The sequence below is a fragment of the Schistocerca cancellata genome, chromosome 4 (assembly GCF_023864275.1).
Source record: "Schistocerca cancellata isolate TAMUIC-IGC-003103 chromosome 4, iqSchCanc2.1, whole genome shotgun sequence".
NCBI classification, from domain to species: domain Eukaryota; kingdom Metazoa; phylum Arthropoda; class Insecta; order Orthoptera; family Acrididae; genus Schistocerca; species Schistocerca cancellata.
This window is the reverse complement of record NC_064629.1, coordinates 17,848,816-17,870,960: the sequence shown is the minus strand read 5'-3', so window position 1 is coordinate 17,870,960 and position 22,145 is coordinate 17,848,816. Positions and strand designations below refer to the sequence as shown.

At 43.9% G+C, this 22,145-nt stretch overlaps 1 protein-coding gene across 1 annotated transcript in view; it reads left to right on the top strand.

Annotated features, from left to right (window-relative positions):
* LOC126184789 (argininosuccinate synthase) overlaps positions 1 to 22,145 on the top strand; it is a 207,364-nt gene that overhangs the window by 180,159 nt on the left and 5,060 nt on the right. Inside the window, exons 8-9 of the mRNA XM_049927362.1 lie at positions 13,664 to 13,802; positions 13,949 to 14,050. Of these exons, the coding sequence (XP_049783319.1) occupies positions 13,664 to 13,802; positions 13,949 to 14,050 (241 nt within the window). The remainder of the gene's footprint in view (positions 1 to 13,663; positions 13,803 to 13,948; positions 14,051 to 22,145) is intronic.

The following is a 22,145-nucleotide window of genomic DNA, read 5'->3' as shown; positions in this document are numbered from 1 at the left end:
TCGTTTCGTACCGTCGGGAGACTTCTTTGGAATAATTACGATAAGGTGAATCAGAATATTCTATAATTCCATCTTTTAGATGCTGTTCTAAAAATTCATCCAGTACTGGCTGTAAGTGATGCGTAACTCTATAAGGCTTTCTATAAAATGGGGGGCTATTTCCTGTTGGGATCCTATGCTGTGTGATATCTGTTGCTGGCAGTGGACCTTCTGCATTAAATAAATCTTGGAACTCAACTAAAACTGCTTCTATCGTGTCTCTATCCTTTCCTTGCAAATGCTCAATCTTCTGGCGTAATGGGGTTTTATAGGCGTCTGGTTTCTGACCATCATTAATATCTGACCAAATGAAATCTTCTTCTTCAAAAGTACTGACTGTAGCTACTAATATTCCCTTATGCAACTCTTTGTCCTCCACTCCGAAATTGTCAATATGTACCAGTACTTTTCTTTCTCCCTCAACGTCTTGAACCCGTACAACACTTCTATGTACAAAACAATGTGATACATCTAATTCCTCATTTTCCTCTAATGGCTCCATTACACACACTGTATCTGTAGGTACCTCGGGGTCAACGGTCATCCAGAGAAGTTTTCCTGAGCCAGATGGTATCTGAAGCCGCGAATCAACCTTCAAGGACGTTGCACGCAGTGTAGTTGATTTCGCCTTCCGGTTGGGGAAATCTTGCGGCAGCGGGCCCTTTGCAGCGGTGTCACCTAGCTGAAACACTATTCCGCTAAGTTCTACAGTTTGCTGTCTGAGGTCAATTTTAGCGTGACGTTTATTCAGGAAATCCAACCCTAGGATCGCGTCGTACCCGTCAGTTATCTTTGTTACCACTTCTACATCTTCTTGAAATTGTACACCGTGAATATAGAAAATCAATTATGTACATCCTAATGACTTCACTGTACCTCCTCCTACCCCACTCAATCTATACCTTGGAGGGTCATATTTCTTTTCTCCAATGCATTCATTACTCACTATTGATACGTTTGCGCCTGTATCCACCAGTATCCTTGCCTCTTTATCCTGTATGGTAGCAGATAACCAGCTTTCCGCCTTCACATTCGCCTTAATGCGATGAAATTTTATTGGGAACGCCTGGCGGCGGCTCCGACATTCCCGTTTGAGTTTAACTGATTTCTATTTCCAAAAACTTTCTTAGACCTGCATTCCTTGAATGTGTGACCTGTTCTTTGACAATTAGTGCATTGAGGTTGTCTGCAGATTTTTGCTATATGGCCCTGTCGATCGAACCTAAAACATCGTACTCCTGCTGAAAATACATTTCGCTTCTCCTTGTATCTGGTGGCAATGTCAATTTCTTCAAAAGCCGTCGCCACAGATACAGCTTCCGCTAAATTTTTAGGAAACTCTCACCTGACACGACGGGACGTTTCAGGAGGTAACCCACGTAAAAATGTATCCAGAGCTCTATCTTCTGCCACTTGTAAAATAACTTTATTTGCTTCATCACTAGTTATCAACTGATAGGTGTTAATATTAACTTTTCTAATCCTATCTACAAAGCTTTCTAACGACTCGTTTTGCCTCTGAGTGATAGTGTTTAACTGTTCCCTGTAAAATCTACAGCTGTTCTGTTTTTGAAAACGTTTATGCAATCCTTGAACAATTCCTCAAATGTTGGAGCATTCCGTAATTCTTCGTGGTATGATACGTGTGCTTTAGCCTCTCCTATCAATCTTAACTTTGTCATTTGTAAGAGCTGTTCATCTGACCATGATCCTAACTTTGCAGCTGCTACTAAGTCATCAAAAAAGGCTGTCATGTCCTCTCCAGGTTTACCTGAAAAAGGAGTTACGAAGGCTGCTGCTGAGGAATCTAGGGTGGGAGGGATTGAACTGGTTTGCCTAACCTCACTCAACTGTTTAAATAATGCATTATTATCATTTTTAAGCTGTGTTATTTGATTAACTAAGCTCTGAATAGCTTCATCAGTAGAAACCGCTTGTGGTGCTGACTCTGACCATGTATGATTTCGTGTCATCATTTTACAAACTGTTAGTTACACAATCTTACTACACTGAATGCAAAAGATGTTTAAATATTTTCGACAAACTCTTAAAATCATGAGAGAAAATACACTTCTAAATAAAGAAAATATTACGACTGTTATGCAAACCTCTATCTTTTCACACGTTAAACAATACTAACTGTGGACCTTCAGTGACTGTCATTCACACCTCATATTGAGCCAAGGGTTTTTCTCTGACACCAAATGTAGCAACTGGTTCAAATGGCTCTGAGCACTATGGGACTTAACATCTATGGTCATCAGTCCCCTAGAACTTAGAATTACTTAAACCTAACTAACCTAAGGACAGCACACAACACCCAGCCATCACGAGGCAGAGAAAATCCCTGACCCCGCCGGGAATCGAACCAGGGAACCCGGGCGTGGGAAGCGAGAACGCTACCGCACGACCACGAAATGTGGGCCCAAATGTAACAGTTCTGATACTAAATGTAACACTTCTGTCACTAAATGTGACTGGGTTTTCTCTTTTGATGCTGTCAATTGTCAGGATGAGCATTCTAAAGCATTCTGTCAAGGTGAAAATATTAAATAAATTAACTTTTCTCTCTTAACAACATGTGGGCAGGGTGGGTTCTTCCTTGGCTCGGATATGAGGTAGAATGAAACAGCAATTTTACATAAGATAACTTTTATTGAAAGTTTCGTACAACTGTATCTTACTGGATGTTCTGGTTCGGAGAACGGCAGCTGTGTCGTTTGCGTAGCCTTCTGCTGCGGCAGCGGCGGCGGCGGCGGCGTCGTCTGATTACGCGTAGCGGTGTGTATCTCGTGTCGTCGTCTCGCCCAGCTGACTGGCGACGCGCATCGCGCTGTGGCCCGTTTAATTATTGCGAGCGAAGTCGTGCATCGGATGGTGATACCTTGGATGTGGCGTCCCAGTGTTTCTCTTCTCTAAGCGGCCGCGTGTGTTGTGCGTCGGCCAGCGGAGCGGCGCGGCGGGGGAAGGCCCGTGTCCCGGACTCGAACAACGGACTCCCGCTTGCCAGTCTTCGGCTGTCAGATCTTCATCCCAGCTCACAGGTGACTGCTGATGTGAGGCCGTCTCCTTCCCGTCCTCACGAGTCACCCGGGTACGTAAAAATCAGGCTTCAAATACCTTTTAACTTCTGTCTTCTGGCGCCGAGGCTGCTGCTTGCTATTCCATTACAGCGGCGGACTTGGTGCGTCTGTGCATGATGTAGTCTCTTCTTGCATGACGGTCTTCAGCACCGAAACTGACTGAAAACTACTGCTACGCTTCTTCACTTCTCCGTCTTCGTCTTCGTCTCCGTCTTCGTCTGTCGGGCCCACCGCGTCTCGCGTATTTATTCACTTCAGTTCAGTGGAGGTGAACGACTTCACGGCCATTGCCTCTTCTGTCACGTTGAAAAGCTTCTCGAAGAATCTTCTTAACGTCGGTCATTGGCTCTTGTGATGTAGGCGAGGGAATTTGCTCACATGCGACAACTGAGAAACACGTGAGCCGGTCGGGCGATGCCCTGACGGCTGAATCGACAGCGCCCGCTTATGTGGAACTTGCTGACTTCGCGGTCATTGTCTCTTCTGTTCTGCTGTTCTGCCCGCTGAATGCCAGTATGTAACTCTCTAAACTAAACCAAGTTTTTCATTTATATTCTAATTTCTACTTCACTTTGATTTCACTAATTTATTTACTTAAGTACCACTCAACAGCACACACCCCCAGACCGTTCGCCAGTTAATGTCAGCGTGCTGTAGCACCATGGGGTCGCAAGTGTTGGACAGCATAAACAAACGATAATAGTCTTTTGTACGGGGAGGACGGGTGACTGGAAGATCGGCCCGAATGTAGCTGAGTTCTATGAAACAATTGGCGATGTGGTACAATAATGGAGAAATATGTGCCACAGTGAGCGGTGGATCGAGAGAAAATCATTTCGGTTATCCGTGCGCGTCTCCCGGGCCGCCTCAAACTTCCATATGTCATGTTGTCCGTATCCCCTACGCTCGCACTTCGTAATTCCACACAGGGAGAGACAAATTTTCATTACCGTTCTTTTAGCTCGTCGAGGCATATGTACCAATGAATCACACAATGTCGGTGTTTATACAGTGTCTGTATGTTACAGATATTGTGCAGATTGTCGATATGCATGCCTCTACGGGATGAAATGGGGATAATAAAAATTTTTCTCTCCCCGTGAGGAATTACGAAGTGCGAGCATAGGGGATATGGACAACATGACAAATGGAAGTTTGGGTCGATCCGGGAGACGTGCACGGATAGTCGAAATGGTTAAGATGGCCACTCGAGATAAGTGGCAAGTCTGGGTTCGAGTCTTGATCTGGCCCAAATTGTCATGTGCCGCTAATAAAATATAGCCTACAGTTTTCCTGAAAACATATTCGCAGTTTACGGATCCGCTTCGTAATAAACGCAAGAATGTAATAAGTTATCTTGCATCCTATCAGAAATTCGTGATTTCAGAGGTCCACTAACAATTGCCTCCTCTTCTGTTCGAAAGTATTCCAATACTATATCAGGCAACAGGGAAAAACTTCGGTGCCACTTTGGATGAACACCTCAAGTAGGCAGAAAATATTATCGCCATCTGCCAGAAGACTTCCGCTCGCCTCTGTGTCTTCAAAAATTTCGGACGGTATTTTCACACGATGTGAAACGGGAACTCGTTCTACCGAACCTTTTGCTATTGTGACGTAATTCAACACGGCACGAGTAGTAAAACAGTAGGCAGTTACAACTAACCGTGAATTCTTGTATGCGTTACACTTGCAGCATTGATCTGTATGACCATGTCAGTGCTGCCTACTCCCAGTTAGGTTTGCTGCGCCCAGAAAAGTTACGTGACTACCGTACGCTATGTCTATTTCATCGGCTCCCCACTGCGCAAGCCCTCACCACAGTATCTCGCCTCAGAGCTTAAATAATCGTCACCTCATCATAAGCTAAACACAAGGTCCTACTTACCTAGTATCCTAGCTGTGCCCATTCATAAAACAGAAACATTGGCAAACTCCATCTCTGTTGTTGGTGCCTGCCGTTCGAACAAGCTGCCCTGCTCTTTGCGCACAGTTCAGTGCTTTGCTTACAAGAAGGAGCCGAAGCTCTTCTTCACCCTCATCACGTTTCCCCAAAGATATATGACTAACTTCTGTCAGATAGTAAAACCAATGCTGCACACTTCACCCAGTTACGCTTCTTTCTCCTTTCCTTCCTCTACAAATCACACCACTTTTTTCTTACCTCATATTCACATTAACTGTGTGTTTATCGCGATATTCTTTACCTCCCTCTTTTCATACCCACTGCTGCAAACGCTCATCATTAAAATCTACCGTCCCTTAATTTCTAATTATTGTCATGTACGAATATAAACTGTGTGTGTTTTTTATCTGCACAAATGAAATTTTATTTTGTAAATTAAGTATAACGTACTAATAGTAAAACGTGTAACGTTAAATATGTGCAACGCCTTGTTAGATGTAAGAGAGGATCTGATGCCCATAATCTTGCCAAGATAAATAAACCAATAATTTAAAAAAAATGAATAAAAACTGGAAGCCATCTCCAACGGACATTTCTTATTTATGCATTTGCTGCTGTCGTTTACAAATGACTTGCCACCTAGTTGAAATTGTACATGCACAGAACGTGAAAAATATTTGATATTTCTTATTTGTAATAAGGATTAGTAATATTGCAGCTTTAAAATCTTAATAGACTTAAAAGTAATTAAGAAATAAAAATCTTAAAATTAATGATTTATGAGCAGGAGATAGTAATTTAGGAAGATTGAAAGAGGTTATGACATATTGTCACTTTATGACATTTTATAAATTCGGAAAAAGTTACTAAAATAGCGAGAATCTTGCATTTCAGAAGAAGAAATAAAAGAAAATAGGAAAGTAAGTAGACTTGTATTAGAGATCCTACCACCTAGCTATCTCGGGTGTCAGGACTCGGCACATCATCGAGCCTGTCATATTCGAGGTAACGTACAAAATACATCTTTAATACTAATTTGATAAATTTTTGTGCCAGATGTGTATTGTATTACTCTTATATTACATTTGTTACAGGTTATTTGTGCTTTATACAGGGCATAATTAATACATTACTAAACGGACAACACAGCAGCTTCTAATCTGGCCTCACGTATCACCTATTAAAAGTAAATAGGCTAAGGATGCTTCGGAATGGCCCCATTAGTGTCCTTCCTCAGTCACTACTACTGAATTGTAGGGCTAGAGCAAAGCAATTCCAAAAGTGACGCCCTGCACCTATATCTACATCAATACTCCGCAAGCCACCTTATGGTGTTTGGCGGAGGGTGCTTCGTGTACCATTGTCGCTTCCCTCTTTCCTGTTTCAGTCGCGAATGATTCGCGAGAAGAAGGATTGCTGGTAACCCTCCGTCAGAGCTCGAATCTCTTTGATTTTGAGTTTATGGTATTTCGCGAGACATACATAAGAATGCGATATATTGCTTGACTCTTCCATGAACGGAACTCCAGGAATTTTGACAGTAAACTACGTCGTGATGCAGAACGCATCTCTTGCAGCGTCTGCCTCTGGAGTTGGCTAATCAGCTCCGTGCACTTTCGAGCTTATTAAATGAACCTGTAACGAAACGGGCTGCTCTTCTTTGGACCGCCGGCCGGGGTGGCCGAGCGGTTCTAGGCGCTTCAGTCGGGAACCGCGCGACCGCTACGGTCGCAGGTTCGAATCCTGCCTCGGGCACGGATGTGTGTGCTGTCCTTAGGTTAGTTAGGTTTAAGTAGTTCTAAGTTCTAGGGGACTGATGACCTCAGATGTTAAGTCCCATAGTGCTCAGAGCCATTTGAACCATCTTCTTTGGACCTTTTTTATTTCCACGATCGTTCTAATGGCACGGATCCCAGACTGACCAGCAATATTCAGTTACAACCCGTACGAGCGTTTTGGAAGCTACCTCCTTTGTGAGTCGACTACACTTCTTGAGGAGTGCCAATGAATCTCATTTTGGCATCTGCCTTACACGATCGTTCCGCTTCAAATAGCTCCGCACGCATACTACTAGATATTTTATGGATGTGACCGCTGCCCGCGACTATTCTCCGTCGAGTACAATAACAGGTCTTTGTGCCTATTTATGCGCAAAGTGTTATAGTTGTTTATGTTGAGTGTCAGCTGCCACTCCTTGCACTATGTGGTGATACTCCATAGGTCTTCCCTCATTTCACTACAATTTCCAAGCGTTGCGACTTCTCTGTATACAACAGCATCATTCATGAAAAGCCTCATTGAACTGCAGACGTCATTCGCTATCTCATTCATATGCAAGGTGGATCAGAACTCCACCGACAAACTTACAGAGGGTGTTCAGGGATGCCTTCTGAGTATTTTGGTGTAATGTGTAAGTAGGCTGTTTAGGTTCTTATGTTGGTATCGCTCTGTATGAAAATCACTGACTGTGCTGTGTGCAGTCTGTGGCTGGTTGGCACTGTTGAAATATTCGCTGTTGTAGTGGTGGGCAGTTGGATGTGAATAGCGCATAGCGTTGCGCAGTTGAAGGTGAGCTGTTGCCGATCGGTCGATGGACAATGCTTCCCTGTTCACTAATTGTTTCACTGTCTACAGCATTATGTATTGCCTGGTCTATTTCCCTATGCACAGTTACCAAATTACTATTCTGAATATTTGTTAATTCATTACACGGTGGCGCTAACACACTACTCTCGTCTTCACTGTCATTTCTTAATTTACTTTGGAGCCTAGTGTTACGTTTTTCACACGCCATATTTATCACGTATTTCACGCGATAACAAGAAAAGCACAATTTGAAGAGCAAAAACAAGACAACACATTAGCATAGCACTGAAAATAATATCTCGTTAATTGCAAGCGCAGCTGCGAAATACTTGGTGCAAATCTACATGCATGCCACAACTGTTTTACTGTACAACAATGAAAAACTACAACTACAAAGGAAATTCTCTCTATAATTACGCGCTAGCAATAAACAATAGGTACACTAATTGCACAAACTACAAGAAAAAATCAGAAGATTCCAGTGACGTATCCTCGGCTAAGGGTCGCCATATGACACGTCCCCTTAGAAAAATTATAAATGACTGTGCTTAAACTGACACACAATATTTTTAGCGCAACGCAACCTGACTTTCAAAAATCTCTACAAAGGAATGGACCTGACTAACAATAACCTATACCTTTCATGAATCACTTACTTCACAAAAATCTTCGTTACTCAAACTACTGCAATACAGCGTGCGCCAATACTGCCAGCTGAATAAAAGATTTTAACTACTGAAGGCGCTAACTGCTGATAGACATAGTTAGCAAATGAAAGATTTTGATAGAGAACAAACAATGTATTTACCTTAATAGTGTTCAAAAGTCATAATATCCATGATATCCAGTATTACAAATTTACTCTTTCTGGCGGACACACGTCCAGATCGTCCGCTCTTAAAATTGTGCCATCTCTCTCCCCACATCCACCACTGCTGGCGGCTCACCTCCAACTGCGCAACGCTATGCTCTGTTCACATCCTACTGCCCACCACTACAATAGCGAATATTTCAACAATGCCAACTAGCGACAGACTGCACACAGCACAGTCAGTGATATTCACACAGAGCGCTACGTGGCGTTACCAACATAAAAACCTAAACAGCCTACTGACAAATGGACACACTCTCTCCAGTGGCACGTTTAGTAGCTGGCCTCATTAGCTTTGTATCTGTATTGCACTCGAAACGGTGCACAACGTTGCAAATGTCGACGAAATGTGCTCTGTCTTGTCTGGAAACAAATTTGTTCCATTCACTCGTGGTACTTATTGTAAACAGTAATGTCCAATTTAGTCTATGCCCTGAAACTTGAATTCAGCACGGCTCGGCTATGTCTTGGGCTTGTTTTTTCGACAATCATATTCTACGTTAACAGTGATACATATCAGTAAAGATGGATTTAGTGATGACGAGTAGCCCTCCTGTATGGGCTCGCTGAATGCAGCGGAAGAGCCATACAACGACGCTGTGCAGCGCTGTTGCTGTACAGACGGCAACCCAGTCGCAGTACTGCAGCATCACACCGAGGTGCGAAAGTCATGGGACACACATACAGATGGCGGGAGGATCTCATACACGAGGTATAAAAGGACAGTGTACTGGCGGAGCTTTCATTTGTACTCAGGTGATTCATAAGGAAAGGTTTCCGACGTGGCGTGATTATGGTCGGACGACGCGAATTAACAGACTCTGAACGCGGAATGAGGGTTGTAGTTGTATTGTATGGGAATGGGGACCTAGAAACGACGGAGAGGCTTCGTCCTCGTCGTAGCCCGCAGTGGTACACAACCCCACAACACTCACTCCACCGCCGCCCCACACCGAACCCAGGGTTATTGTGCGGTTCAGCCCCCAGTGCCCAGTGGACCCCCCCCCCCCCTCTCCGCCCCTGGGAAGTAACCCCAATGTTTGCGTGGTAGAGTAATTATGGTGTACGCGTACGTGGAGGGGAAGTTTTTGCGCAGCAATCGCCGACATTGTGTAACTGAGGCGGAATAAGGGGAACCAGCCCGCATTCGCCGAGGCAGATGGAAAACCGCCCTTTAAACCATCCACAGACTGGCCGGCACATCGGACCTCGACACTAATCCGCCGGGCGGATTCGTGCCTGGTACCGGCACGCCTTCCCGCCCGGAAAGCAGTGTGTTAGACCGCACGGCTAACTGGGCGGGCTAGAGCTGTAGTTAGACGCATGGGACATTTAATTTGGGAAATCGTTAGGGACTTCAATATTCCGAGATCCACAGTGTCAAGAGTGTGCCGAGAATACCAAATTTTAGGCATTACATCATGATGGACAGCGCAGTGGCCAACCGAGAGCAGCGGCGTATACGTAGAGTCGTAAGTGCTAACAGAGAATCAACACTGTGTGAAATAACTGCATAAATCAATCTGGGATATATGACAAAAATATCCGTTAGGACAGTGCGGTGAAATCTGGTCTTAATGGGCTATGTTAGCAGATGACCGAAGCGAGTGCCTTTGTTAACTGCACGACATCGCATGCAGCGCTTCTTCTGGGGTCGTGACCATATCGGTTGGGCCCTGGACGACTGGAAAACCGTGGCCCGGTCAGATGAGTCTTGATTTTAAGTTGGTAAGAGCTAATGGTAAGATCCGAGGTTGTGCAGACCCCACAAAGCCATGGACCCAAGTTGTCGACAAAGGCACTGTGCAAGTTGGCCGCGCGGTCTTGGGCGCGATGTTACTGATTGCGAGGCTCGAACCCCCCCCCCCCCCCCCCCCGGGCGTTCGAGTCCTCCCCCGGGCATGCCTGTGTGTGTGTGTGTGTGTGTGTGTGTGTGTGTGTGTGTGTGTGTGTTGTTCTTAGCATAAGTTAGTTTAAGTTAATTAAGTAGTGTGTAAGCCTGGGGACCGATGACCTCAGCAGTTTGGTCCCTTAGGAATTCACACACATTTAAACAGTTTTTTGCAAGCTGGTGGCTCCACAATAGTGTGAGCTGTGTTTACACGGAATAGACTGGGTCCTCTGGTCCATCTGAACCGATCATTGACTGGAAATGGTTATGTTTTGCTACTTGAAAAGCCGGCCGCTGTGGCCGTGCGCTTCTAGGCGCTTCAGTCTGGAACCGCGTGTGACCGCTACGGTCGCAGTTTCGAATCCTGCCTCGGGAATGGATGTGTGACGTCCATAGGTTAGTTAGGTTTAATTAGTTATAATTTCTAGGCGACTGATGACCTCAGAAGTTAAGTCGCATAGTGCTCAGAGCCATTTGAACCTTTTTTTTTTTTTTTTTTTTTTTTGCTACTTGAAAACCATTTGCAGTCATGCATGGACTTTATCGTCTCAAACATCGATAGAATTTTTATGAATGACAATGCGCCATGTCATAGGGCTAGAGTTGTTCACGACTAGTTTGAGGAACATTCTGGAAAATTCGAGGGAATTATTTGGCCACCCAGATCGCCCAGCATGAATCCCGTCGAACAGTTATGGGACATAATAGAGAGGTAAGTTCGTACAGAAAATCCTGCACCCGCAACGCTTTCGCAACTATGGACGACTGTAGCGGTAGCATGGCTCGATATTTCTGCTGGGGACTTTCAACGACTTGTTGAGTCGATGCCACGTCGACTTGCTGTACTGTCCCGGGACAAAGAAGGTCCGACACGATATTAGGAGGTATCCCATGACTTTTGTCACCTCAGAGTATTCCGATGTGTCATAGTTCTGTTTTTCTGGTGATTCCATCAAGGCGGTGTAATTTTTCTTTCCATCTGTGTGCCTGTATATTTGCAGCTGTGTTCAGACTTGTCCACGAGGTGACTGGCTAGTTGTGCTGGGAAGGCAAGATGCACAGTAAGGAACCCGTTGTCTAGCATGCAAGATGCGGCCCGTCTTATGCGTGCAGAAGGGACTGGTTCTTGGAGCAAGCAGTACATCGTTTTGCAGATACACCAACGGTCGGTCGTCGGTCATTCGCGCGTATGTCTTTGGAGTCACATTTCGTTCGATATCGTTCTAAAAACGGAATCAGATTCACTTCATCAATTACATGGGTAAAATTTCATAGAAACACAAAATCATTATTACGGAAACCTACAATGCATGACTCCACCCACTAAAGCCGTAAAATCCACCGACAACTGGTGGGCTGCTGTCCGGTCATTAAGTGTTATAGCAAGTAAATGTGCTTTTCCTATGTTTCGATACTGATCACAATGTCACTGTCGCTTGAGCAATTGTCCAGAACAACAGTAAGTTCAAATGGGTTGCAATTGTGAATCTGAAAAACAAAACGTATGTAGTTTGTCAGCTAATACTCTAGCCACATTAATCGTCAGTTACGACAATGTGACACTGTTGAGATGAATGTACAACTGAAAGTCATGGATTCGATTTCGGGAGGTGTCAAGTTCAAATCCTGGGTCCAGTCGTCTCAGAGAAAATTGGCTCGCAGGGTTTCTGTTAATGACTTCTGGTGAAGAAAGATATATGGCAATAAATACGCGCCTTGGTCGATTTCGATCAACAACAGCAAGAAAACAAGAAAAGAATATGAAATTCTTGTAAAATGCGGTTCCGTTCAAGTACGGTATATGTTTAAGGTTTCATCAAACCGTTCTAAAGCTGGTATCGTTTTTCCTTACAATTTTTCTCTGCATAATGTTGTCAATGTGTTTTCACTTAAGTTTCGCATCTTGTTTCTTGTTTCTGTTGCTGCTGTTAATGGCTGTCTAATATCTCCTGTGATCTCGGGTTGTTAGTCGGGTTGTACCGTCGTCTTGTCGCGACATTTTGACGAGTTTCCTACTTGTCATCTTCAGGTGAAGTCATTATATGTATTGTGCATAGTTTTTGAACATAAACACTATCATGAAATCATGCATCTGAGTATGCAGGGTGTTTAAAAAAGAAGCATGTGATGGATGCGACAACTTTTTTTGTGTTTTAGATCAAAATCTTTTCTCTGCAAAGACCGTTAAGAGTGTGACGGAGGGAGCGTTTTATTGTTTCATATATTAAGGTTTTATCCCGTTCCATTCACAGAATATAGTGTGGGAAGAGTAACTGCTTCTCTGTGAGAGCAGTTAGTTAAATGAGTCTCTCTGCTCGATCTCTAGGGGACACGTGTTTTTCGAGCTGGGAAATATTTGTAGTTTATTAACTGAAAGATACTTCTTTAAGTATTTTAAGCATGTTCTCAGGAAATGAACGGCCGTCTTTCCTCAGAGGTCCGTCAGTAAAGATTTTGTCACACTTTTTCACAATTCAAATATATTTGCGGTCATTCACAATGCCCTTGTCATTGAACGATCGACGTATTCTGTTAGTTAACGGCTAGCAGGTGGCCTCCCTGAAATTCTTTCAGTATTCTCATTTCAGTTAACGTAATTAACTGCTAAAAATGGAAGGAAGATTAGACTTTAATGTCTTCCCATCGACGAGGGCATCAGAGATGAAGAACAAGCTCGGATTGGACTTGTGAGTGGGGTCATGCAGTGGTTAAGGCACTGGATTCGCACTCAGGAAGAACAGTCTATTAATACACGTCGGGCAATCTATATTTGGCTATAGAATGGTTTCCTTAAATAGTTCGAAGTTAATTTCGGTTTGGTTTATTTAAAACAGTAATGGCCGATTTCCTCTTCACCCTTGTGTAGTCTGAGCGTGTATTCCACTCTTAGACTGAGTGATCTGTGGGATGTTAAATCCTAATCTTCCTTACTTTTTTCGAATAGGCTGAGGATGGAACAGGAAATCTGCAGTGAATTTTTCGAAGGAACTGTCCTGGCGATGTCAGACTGACTGCAGGAGACACCACCTTCATACAGAAAGAAACTTTGCATTTTTAGAGTTAATCCTGGGATGAACTGATGTGGACGCAAACCTCTGAGTATCTATATCACACAAGAAAAATTGTTCTTGCAGAAATCTGCCAGACTTTCTCGCATGGTTTGTGGAACGTCTGTTTACTACATGTCGCTACGCCTGTGCTTTTTAATACATTTCTATTCCTGCCTACAACTGCTCTCAAAATTCTAGTACAGTGATGTATAACGACGCAATATTTTTTGTCTCCAGTCACGCGGTGTATACGAGACGCCCGCTGGTAAAATTCTGCATGACGCCCATCTGGACCTGGAGACTTTCTGCATGGATCGCGAGGTCCTTAGAGTTAAAACTTTTCTCAAAGACAAGATGTCAGATTATGTTTACAACGGTAAGAAACAAACTCTTTGCTTGATTTAACTGTAGCTTTTTAGGTTACCTGAATTAAAAATCTAAAGATAATCCGTCTTATTTTATGATGTATTGCCATATACAGATGGGGACTTAAACTGATTTCTTGATTTTTCGTCGTTTCAGGTTTCTGGTTCAGCCCGGAATGTAACTTTGTTCGCGAGTGCATAACTGCATCGCAAAGAAATGTCACAGGATGGGTGCAGGTGGAGCTCTTCAAGGGTTCAGGTATGCACAAATAAGGACACAATTTTACATCTCGCACAGCTGAGGAAAGCTGAAACTAACTACTCCATTTGAAGCATACTACACATTGTATCGTCAGTTATGCACATTGGACGCAGATAGTTTCTTGATTACAAGAGGATAAACTAAACCACATCGCCACAGACATGTATGCATTGTGGACAAAATAAAATTGGCTCGGAAAATATTATAAGACTGACACGGAATTTTACCTTGTTAATGGACAGGAGAACAGCCCGTCGCAGAAAAAACTGGGAAAGATGATTTCGATGCACCAATTGCAGTCAAATGTGTGCCCATGCACAGCTTCCACGCGCTCTGCCCCGAGTACATCGCTGTGCCGTTACGTCTGAGTGAATGAGAGGGGTAGACGTGATTAATGATCAGTTGAATGTAACACGGAATGGTGCTTACGAGAAAACAGCGCATGTTGATTGTCGACTGTTAAGTGAAGCACAGTGGAAAACATATGCGGAACTGTTTCAGCAAGAGCTTAAAACTGTAAGTGTTTTGGCAAAATCTCCAGCAAAGTCTGCAATCCAAAACTTATTGTATATGTGTGACTATTCTCAGCACGTTCTGTGACGTTCGTTAGCAACGGTCAGTCCCACCTAGGACTTACTGTAAACACACTGACGAAAAAAAAAAGAAAATTGCAGCACCGAGAACCAGTTGTGCGACATAAACGAAAATTCGTAGGCGCTAGGCGCTAGTAGCACACTCCCCCCCCCCCCCCCTCCACCCCAACCGTGAACCACGGACCTTGCCGTTGGTGGGGAGGCTTGCGTGCCTCAGCGATACAGATAGCCGTGCCGTAGGTGCAACCACAACGGAGGGGTATCTGTTAGAGAGGCCAGACAAACGTGTGGTTCCTGAAGAGGGGCAGCAGCCTTTTCAGTAGTTGCAGGGGCAACAGTCTGGATGATTGACTGATCTGGCTTTGTAACACTAACCAAAACGGCCTTGATGTGCTGGTACTGCGATCGGCTGAAAGCAAGGGGAAACTACAGCCGTAATTTTTCCCGAGGGCATGCAGCTTTACTGTATGGTTAAATGATGATGGCGTCCTCTTGAGTAAAACATTCCGGAGGTAAAATAGTCCCCCATTCGGATCTCCGGGCGGGGACTACTCAAGAGGATGTCGTTATCAGGAGAAAGAAAACTGGCGTTCTACGAATCGGAGCGTGGAATGTCAGATCCCTTAATCGGGCAGGTAGGTTAGAAAATTTAAAAAGGAAAATGGGTAGGTTAAAGTTAGATATAGTGGGCATTAGTGAAGTTCGGTGGCAGGAGGAACAAGACTTTTGGTCAGGTGAATACAGGGTTATAAATACAAAATCCAATAGGGGTAATGCAAGAGTAGGTTTAATAATGAATAAAAAAATAGGAGTGCAGGTAAGCTACTACAAACAGCATAGTGAACGCATTATTGTGCCCAAGATAGACACAAAGCCCACGCCTACTACAGTAGTACAAGTTTATATGCCAACTAGCTCTGCAAATGACGAAGAAATTGAAGAAATGTATGATAAAATAAAAGAAATTATCCAGATAGTGAAGGGAGACGAAAATTTAATAGTCATGGGTGACTGGAATGCGGCAGTAAGAAAAGGGAGAGAAGGAAACATAGTAGGTGAATATGGATTGGGGGTAAGAAATGAAAGAGGAAGCCGCCTGGTAGAATTTTGCACAGAGCACAACTTAATCATAGCTAACACTTGGTTCAAGAATCATAAAAGAAGGTTGTATACATGGAAGAATCCTGGAGATACTGACAGGTTTCAGATAGATTATATAATGGTAAGACAGAAATTTAGGAACCAGGTTTTAAATTGTAAGACATTTCCAGGGGCAGATGTGGACTCTGACCACAATCTATTGGCTATGAACTGTAGATTAAAACTGAAGAAACTGCAAAAAGGTGGGAATTTCAGAAGATGGGACCTGGATAAACTGAAAGAACCAGAGGTTGTACGGAGTTTCAGAGAGAGCATAAGGGAACAATTCACAGGAATGGGGGAAAGAAATACAGCAGAAGAAGAATGGGTAGCTTTGAGGGATGAAGTAGTGACGCCAGCAGAGGATCAAGTAGGTAAAAAGACGAGAGCTAGTAGAACTCCTTGGGTAACAGAAGAAATGTTGAATTTAATTGATGAAAGGAGAAAATATAAAAATGCAGTAAATGAAGCAGGCAAAAAGGAATACAAACGTCTCAAAAATGAGATCGACAGGAAGTGCAAAATGGCTAAGCAGGGATGGCTAGAGGACAAATGTAAGGATGTAGAGGTTTATCTCACGAGGGGTAAGATAGATACTGCCTACAGGAAAATTAAAGAGACCTTTGGAGAAAGGAGAACCACTTGCATGAATATCAAAAGCTCAGATGGAAACCCAGTTCTAAGCAAAGAAGGGAAAGCAGAAAGGTGGAAGGAGTATATAGAGGGACCATACAAGGGCAATGTACTTGAGGGCAATGTTATAGAAAGGGAAGAGGATGTAGATGAAGATAAAATGGGAGATATGATACTGCGTGAAGAGTCTGACAGAGCACTGAAAGATCTAAGTCGAAACAAGGCCCCGGGAGTAGACAACATTTCATTAGAACTACTGACGGCCTCCGGAGAGCCAGTCCTGACAAAACTTTACCATCTGGTGAGCAAGATCTATGACACAGGCGAAATACCCTCCGACTTCAAGAAGAATACAATAACTCCAATCCAAAAGAAAGCAGGTGTTGACAGATGTGAAAATTATCGAACTATCAGTTTAATAAGTCACAGCTGCAAAATACTAATGCGAATTCTTTACAGACGAATGGAAAAACCGGTAGAAGCCTCGGGGAAGATCAGTTTGGATTCCGTAGAAATATAGGAACACGTGAGGCAATACTAACCCTACGACATATCTTAGAAGCTAGATTAAGGAAAGGCAAACCTACGTTTCTAGCATTTGTAGACTTAGAGAAATCTTTCGACAATGTTGACTGGAATACTCTCTTTCAAATTCTGACGGTGGCAGGGGTCAAATACAGGAAGCGAAATGCTATTTACAAATTGTACAAAAACCAGATGGCAGTTATAAGAATCAAGGGACATGAAATGGAAGCAGTGGTCGAGAAGGGAGTGAGACAGGGTCGTAGCCTATCCCTGATGTTATTCAATCTGTATACTGAGCAAGCAGTAAAGGAAACAAAAGAAAAGTTCGGAGTAGGTATTAAAATCCATGGAGAAGAAATAAAAACTTTGAGGTTCGCCGATGACATTGTAATTCTGTCAGAGACAGCAAAGGACTTGGAAGAGCAGTTGAACGGAATGGATAATGTCTTGAAAGGAGGATATAAGATGAACATCAACAAAAGTAAAACGAGGATAATGGAATGTAGTCGAATTAAGTCGGGTGATGCTGAGGGAATTAGATTAGGAAATGAAACACTTAAAGTAGTACCAGAGTTTTGCTATTTGGGGAGCAAAATAAGTGATGATGGTCGAAGCAGAGAGGATATAAAATGTAGACTGCCAATGGTAAGGAAAGCGTTTCTGAAGAAGAGAAATTTGTTAACATCGAGTATAGGTTTAAGTGTCAGGAAGTCGTTTCTGAAAGTATTTGTATGGAGTGTAGATACACTCCTGGAAATGGAAAAAAGAACACATTGACACCGGTGTGTCAGACCCACCATACTTGCTCCGGACACTGCGAGAGGGCTGTACAAGCAATGATCACACGCACGGCACAGCGGACACACCAGGAACCGCGGTGTTGGCCGTCGAATGGCGCTAGCTGCGCAGCATTTGTGCACCGCCGCCGTTCAGTGTCAGCCAGTTTGCCGTGGCATACGGAGCTCCATCGCAGTCTTTAACACTGGTAGCATGCCGCGACAGCATGCACGTGAACCGTATGTGCAGTTGACGAACTTTGAGCGAGGGCGTATAGTGGGCAGGCGGGAGGCCGGGTGGACGTACCGCCGAATTGCTCAACACGTGGGGCGTGAGGTCTCCACAGTACATCGATGTTGTCGCCAGTGGTCGGCGGAAGGTGCACGTGCCCGTCGACCTGGGACCGGACCGCAGCGACGCACGGATGCACGCCAAGACCGTAGGATCCTACACAGTGCCGTAGGGGACCGCACTGCCACTTCCCAGCAAATTAGGGACACTGTTGCTCCTGGGGTATCGGCGAGGACCATTCGCAACCGTCTCCATGAAGCTGGGCTACGGTCCCGCACACCGTTAGGCCGTCTTCCGCTCACGCCCCAACATCGTGCAGCCCGCCTCCAGTGGTGTCGCGACAGGCGTGAATGGAGGGACGAATGGAGACGTGTCGTCTTCAGCGATGAGAGTCGCTTCTGCCTTGGTGCCAATGATGGTCGTATGCGTGTTTGGCGCCGTGCAGGTGAGCGCCACAATCAGGACTGCATACGACCGAGGCACACAGGGCCAACACCCGGCATCATGGTGTGGGGAGCGATCTCCTACACTGGCCGTACACCTCTGGTGATCGTCGAGGGGACACTGAATAGTGCACGGTACATCCAAACCGTCATCGAACCCATCGTTCTACCATTCCTAGACCGGCAAGGGAACTTGCTGTTCCAACAGGACAATGCGCGTCCGCATGTATCCCGTGCCACCCAACGTGCTCTAGAAGGTGTAAGTCAACTACCCTGGCCAGCAAGATCTCCGGATCTGTCCCCCATTGAGCATGTTTGGGACTGGATGAAACGTCGTCTCACGCGGTCTGCACGTCCAGCACGAACGCTGGTCCAACTGAGGCGCCAGGTGGAAATGGCATGGCAAGCCGTTCCACAGGACTACATCCAGCATCTCTACGATCGTCTCCATAGGAGAATAGCAGCCTGCATTGCTGCGTAAGGTGGATATACACTGTACTAGTGCCGACATTGTGCATGCTCTGTTGCCTGTGTCTATGTGCCTGTGGTTCTGTCAGTGTGATCATGTGATGTATCTGACCCCAGGAATGTGTCAATAAAGTTTCCCCTTCCTGGGACAATGAATTCACGGTGTTCTTATTTCAATTTCCAGGAGTATATGTATGGATGTGAAACATGGACGATAAATAGTTTGGACAAGAAGAGAATAGAAGCTTTCGAAATATGGTGCTACAGAAGAATGCTGAAGGTTAGATGGTTAGATCACATAACTAATGAGGAGGTACTGAATAGGATTGGGGAGAAGAGAAGTTTGTGGCACAACTTGACTAGAAGAAGGGATCGGTTGGTAGGACATGTTCTGAGGCATCAAGGGATCACCAATTTAGTATTGGAGGGCAGCGTGGAGGGTAAAAATCGTAGAGGGAGACCAAGAGATGAATACACTAAGCAGATTCAGAGGGATGTAGGCTGCATTAGGTAATGGGAGATGAAGAAGCTTGCACAGGATAGAGTAGCATGGAGAGCTGCATCAAACCAGTCTCAGGACTGAAGACCACAACAATAACAACAGTAGCACACTACGTGGATGCAAATCAGGTTTGCTTTAGATACCCACTGTACTGGTCGTGAGCTTTAGTTACCTTTGAGATTGGACATGGTGAGTTAATGTTAGTCAAGAATGGCTTTAAGCCGATTAGGACGCCATTATGGACACCTCACTTAATTTCAACGAGGTTGTGTAATAGGGCTACGAGAAGCTGGATGTTCCTTGCTCGATATTGAAGAAAGACTTGGCAGGAATTTAGCCACTATACACGATTGCTCGCAGCCGTGGTCTCGAGAATGTACGGTCGCAAGAAGACCAGGCTTCGGACGGCCACATGGTATTATTGAGAAGGAAGACCATCACGTTCGGCGTATGAGTCCGGCGCATCGTTCTGATCTGCAGCAGCAATCTGAGCAGTAGCTGGCACCACATTAATACAACGAACTATTACGAGTCAGTTACCTAAAGGACGGATGCCTGTGGTGTGCATTCGACTGACCCCAAAGCACCGACATTTGCGACTACAGTGGTATCAGGCGAGGGCTCACTGGAGGGCAGGATTGAGGTCTGTTGTGTTTTCTGGTGAAAACTGTTTCTACCTCGGTGCCAGTGATGGCCGCATGTTGGTCAGAAGGAGGCCATTTCAGAGCCTGCAACCGACCTGTCTGCGTGCTAGATACACTCGACATAGACGACAACTCACGTATCATCCACAAACAGTATTACCCGTCCTTGTATTGCCCGACCTAGTGTAACAGGTATGGAGCGCAATCCCACAAACTGACATCCGGCACCTGTACAGCACTACGAATGCACGTCTGAATGCTTGCATTCAACATTCTGGTGGTTACACCGTTATCTTGCAATGTTAATCACTGAAAAATGTTGCGTAGACAAATATATTCCCGAGACTTCGTTACTCTACATTAATTCTTGATTTGGTGTTGTGATTTTTTCTATCAGTGTATTTTATTATGGTGAAACCGTACAGCAAAGCTACAGTGGATACAGCAGCGTGTGTGAGGTTAAACATCCTTAAGGGGACCCGGAACGTCCTATACCTCCAATGTTAAATGTAAGGAACATTTTCTTATGAACTATTAACACCAGAATCATTAAACTTTTACAGTATAATACTACATATATTTAATACCATGTACCATATGAATTTTAATTTATTGGTGTTTTTTGGTTAAGATATTCATTATTTTGTTACTGAAAATAATGGACAGATTTTTTGGCATAGTATCTTTGAAATAAAATCTGTTATCAATTGTGTATCACAAAAAGGTTATGATACAAGGTGTATATTGGCACTGTTCATATTCCTTGAAAATTTTAAGTCTTTATCTCTAATAGTTTAGCAGAAAATGTTCCTTATATGGCAAAAAAGTGAACTTGTGGAAAACGAGTTTCAAAGTTTCACTGACATATTAGTGGAGTCCAGCACCATAAGAGGGGTTTTCACTGTCACTAGACATCTCCCCATCTAGCCTTCTTTTCACACCTTTCATTCTTTGTCTGGCTTGCCTCTCACACTCCTTTTCTCTCCTTTCAGCATCCCGTTTCCTCTCATTGTCTATCGACATCATTGCACTCACCATGTACTTTCTGGATATCACATCCAACTTCTTCAGCACATTGCACTTTATAATGTTACCTTTGTTGTACGTAGCAATGGCATCATATACTCCAAAGAGTATGAATTTACACAAACACATTTTTTGCGATTCTGGTCAAAATTACATTATTCAGTTGATCCATGCAACTTCTTGCTTGTGCTAGGGACAGGAGTAGATTTCACTTCATGAATAACCTCAGTATTTTCACAATCATTTCCGAAGGTCGGAGAAATTGTCACAGTTCCACTAGTGTACCTCGGAGGAGGCTTCTTCCTCTTGTAAACTGTTACTAAATCGTGGCATATTTGATAAGTTCCAGTTACGCAATAGAAATACAACACAAATCGTGCAATAACCACCAAATGCTCAATGTAAACAACAGTATCCAAAGACTACAATATGCAGACAAAACAATTGCCTATAAAATCGTGTTTCCAGCATAATATAAAGTCTTTGCAAAGATCCGAGGTTTGAAAAACGATGTTTTCAATGAACATGTATCCATGGAAATTCAATGTCGCGGCATGCCCTGTACAGCACATTATTGAAAATAATACTGTCAATACTTGGAGCTGAGCTGCAGGTAAGATTAATATGTCATTTTAAAGAGGAAGATCTGTGGTATTTTATTTCACAATAAACTGAAAACCCAAAATTTCATCATTTTTAGGTTCCGGGTTCCCGTAAGGAGGGACGCAGACGCTATTGTGTGAACCTTTTTACAACGATGAAAAGAGGGACGGATAGCCCTAGTAAGAAGGAATATTTGCTCTCTTCTAATCTCAAGAAAACATGAACATTTACTAATGTAGGCATGAAACTTCAGCACCTTTCACATTTACAGCAAATATTCGGAGCAAACATAACTGTGAAGTGTCGATGACACACAATGTTTATTGTTATTCTGTGTGCTGTAGTAGTGTGTTATTACGCATGGGTCAAATACACGTATGGCCAGTTTCATTTTGTTTGACGGATTCTCCTAAATTAATTCAGGCGGCTTCTGGATAGTTCATTCAG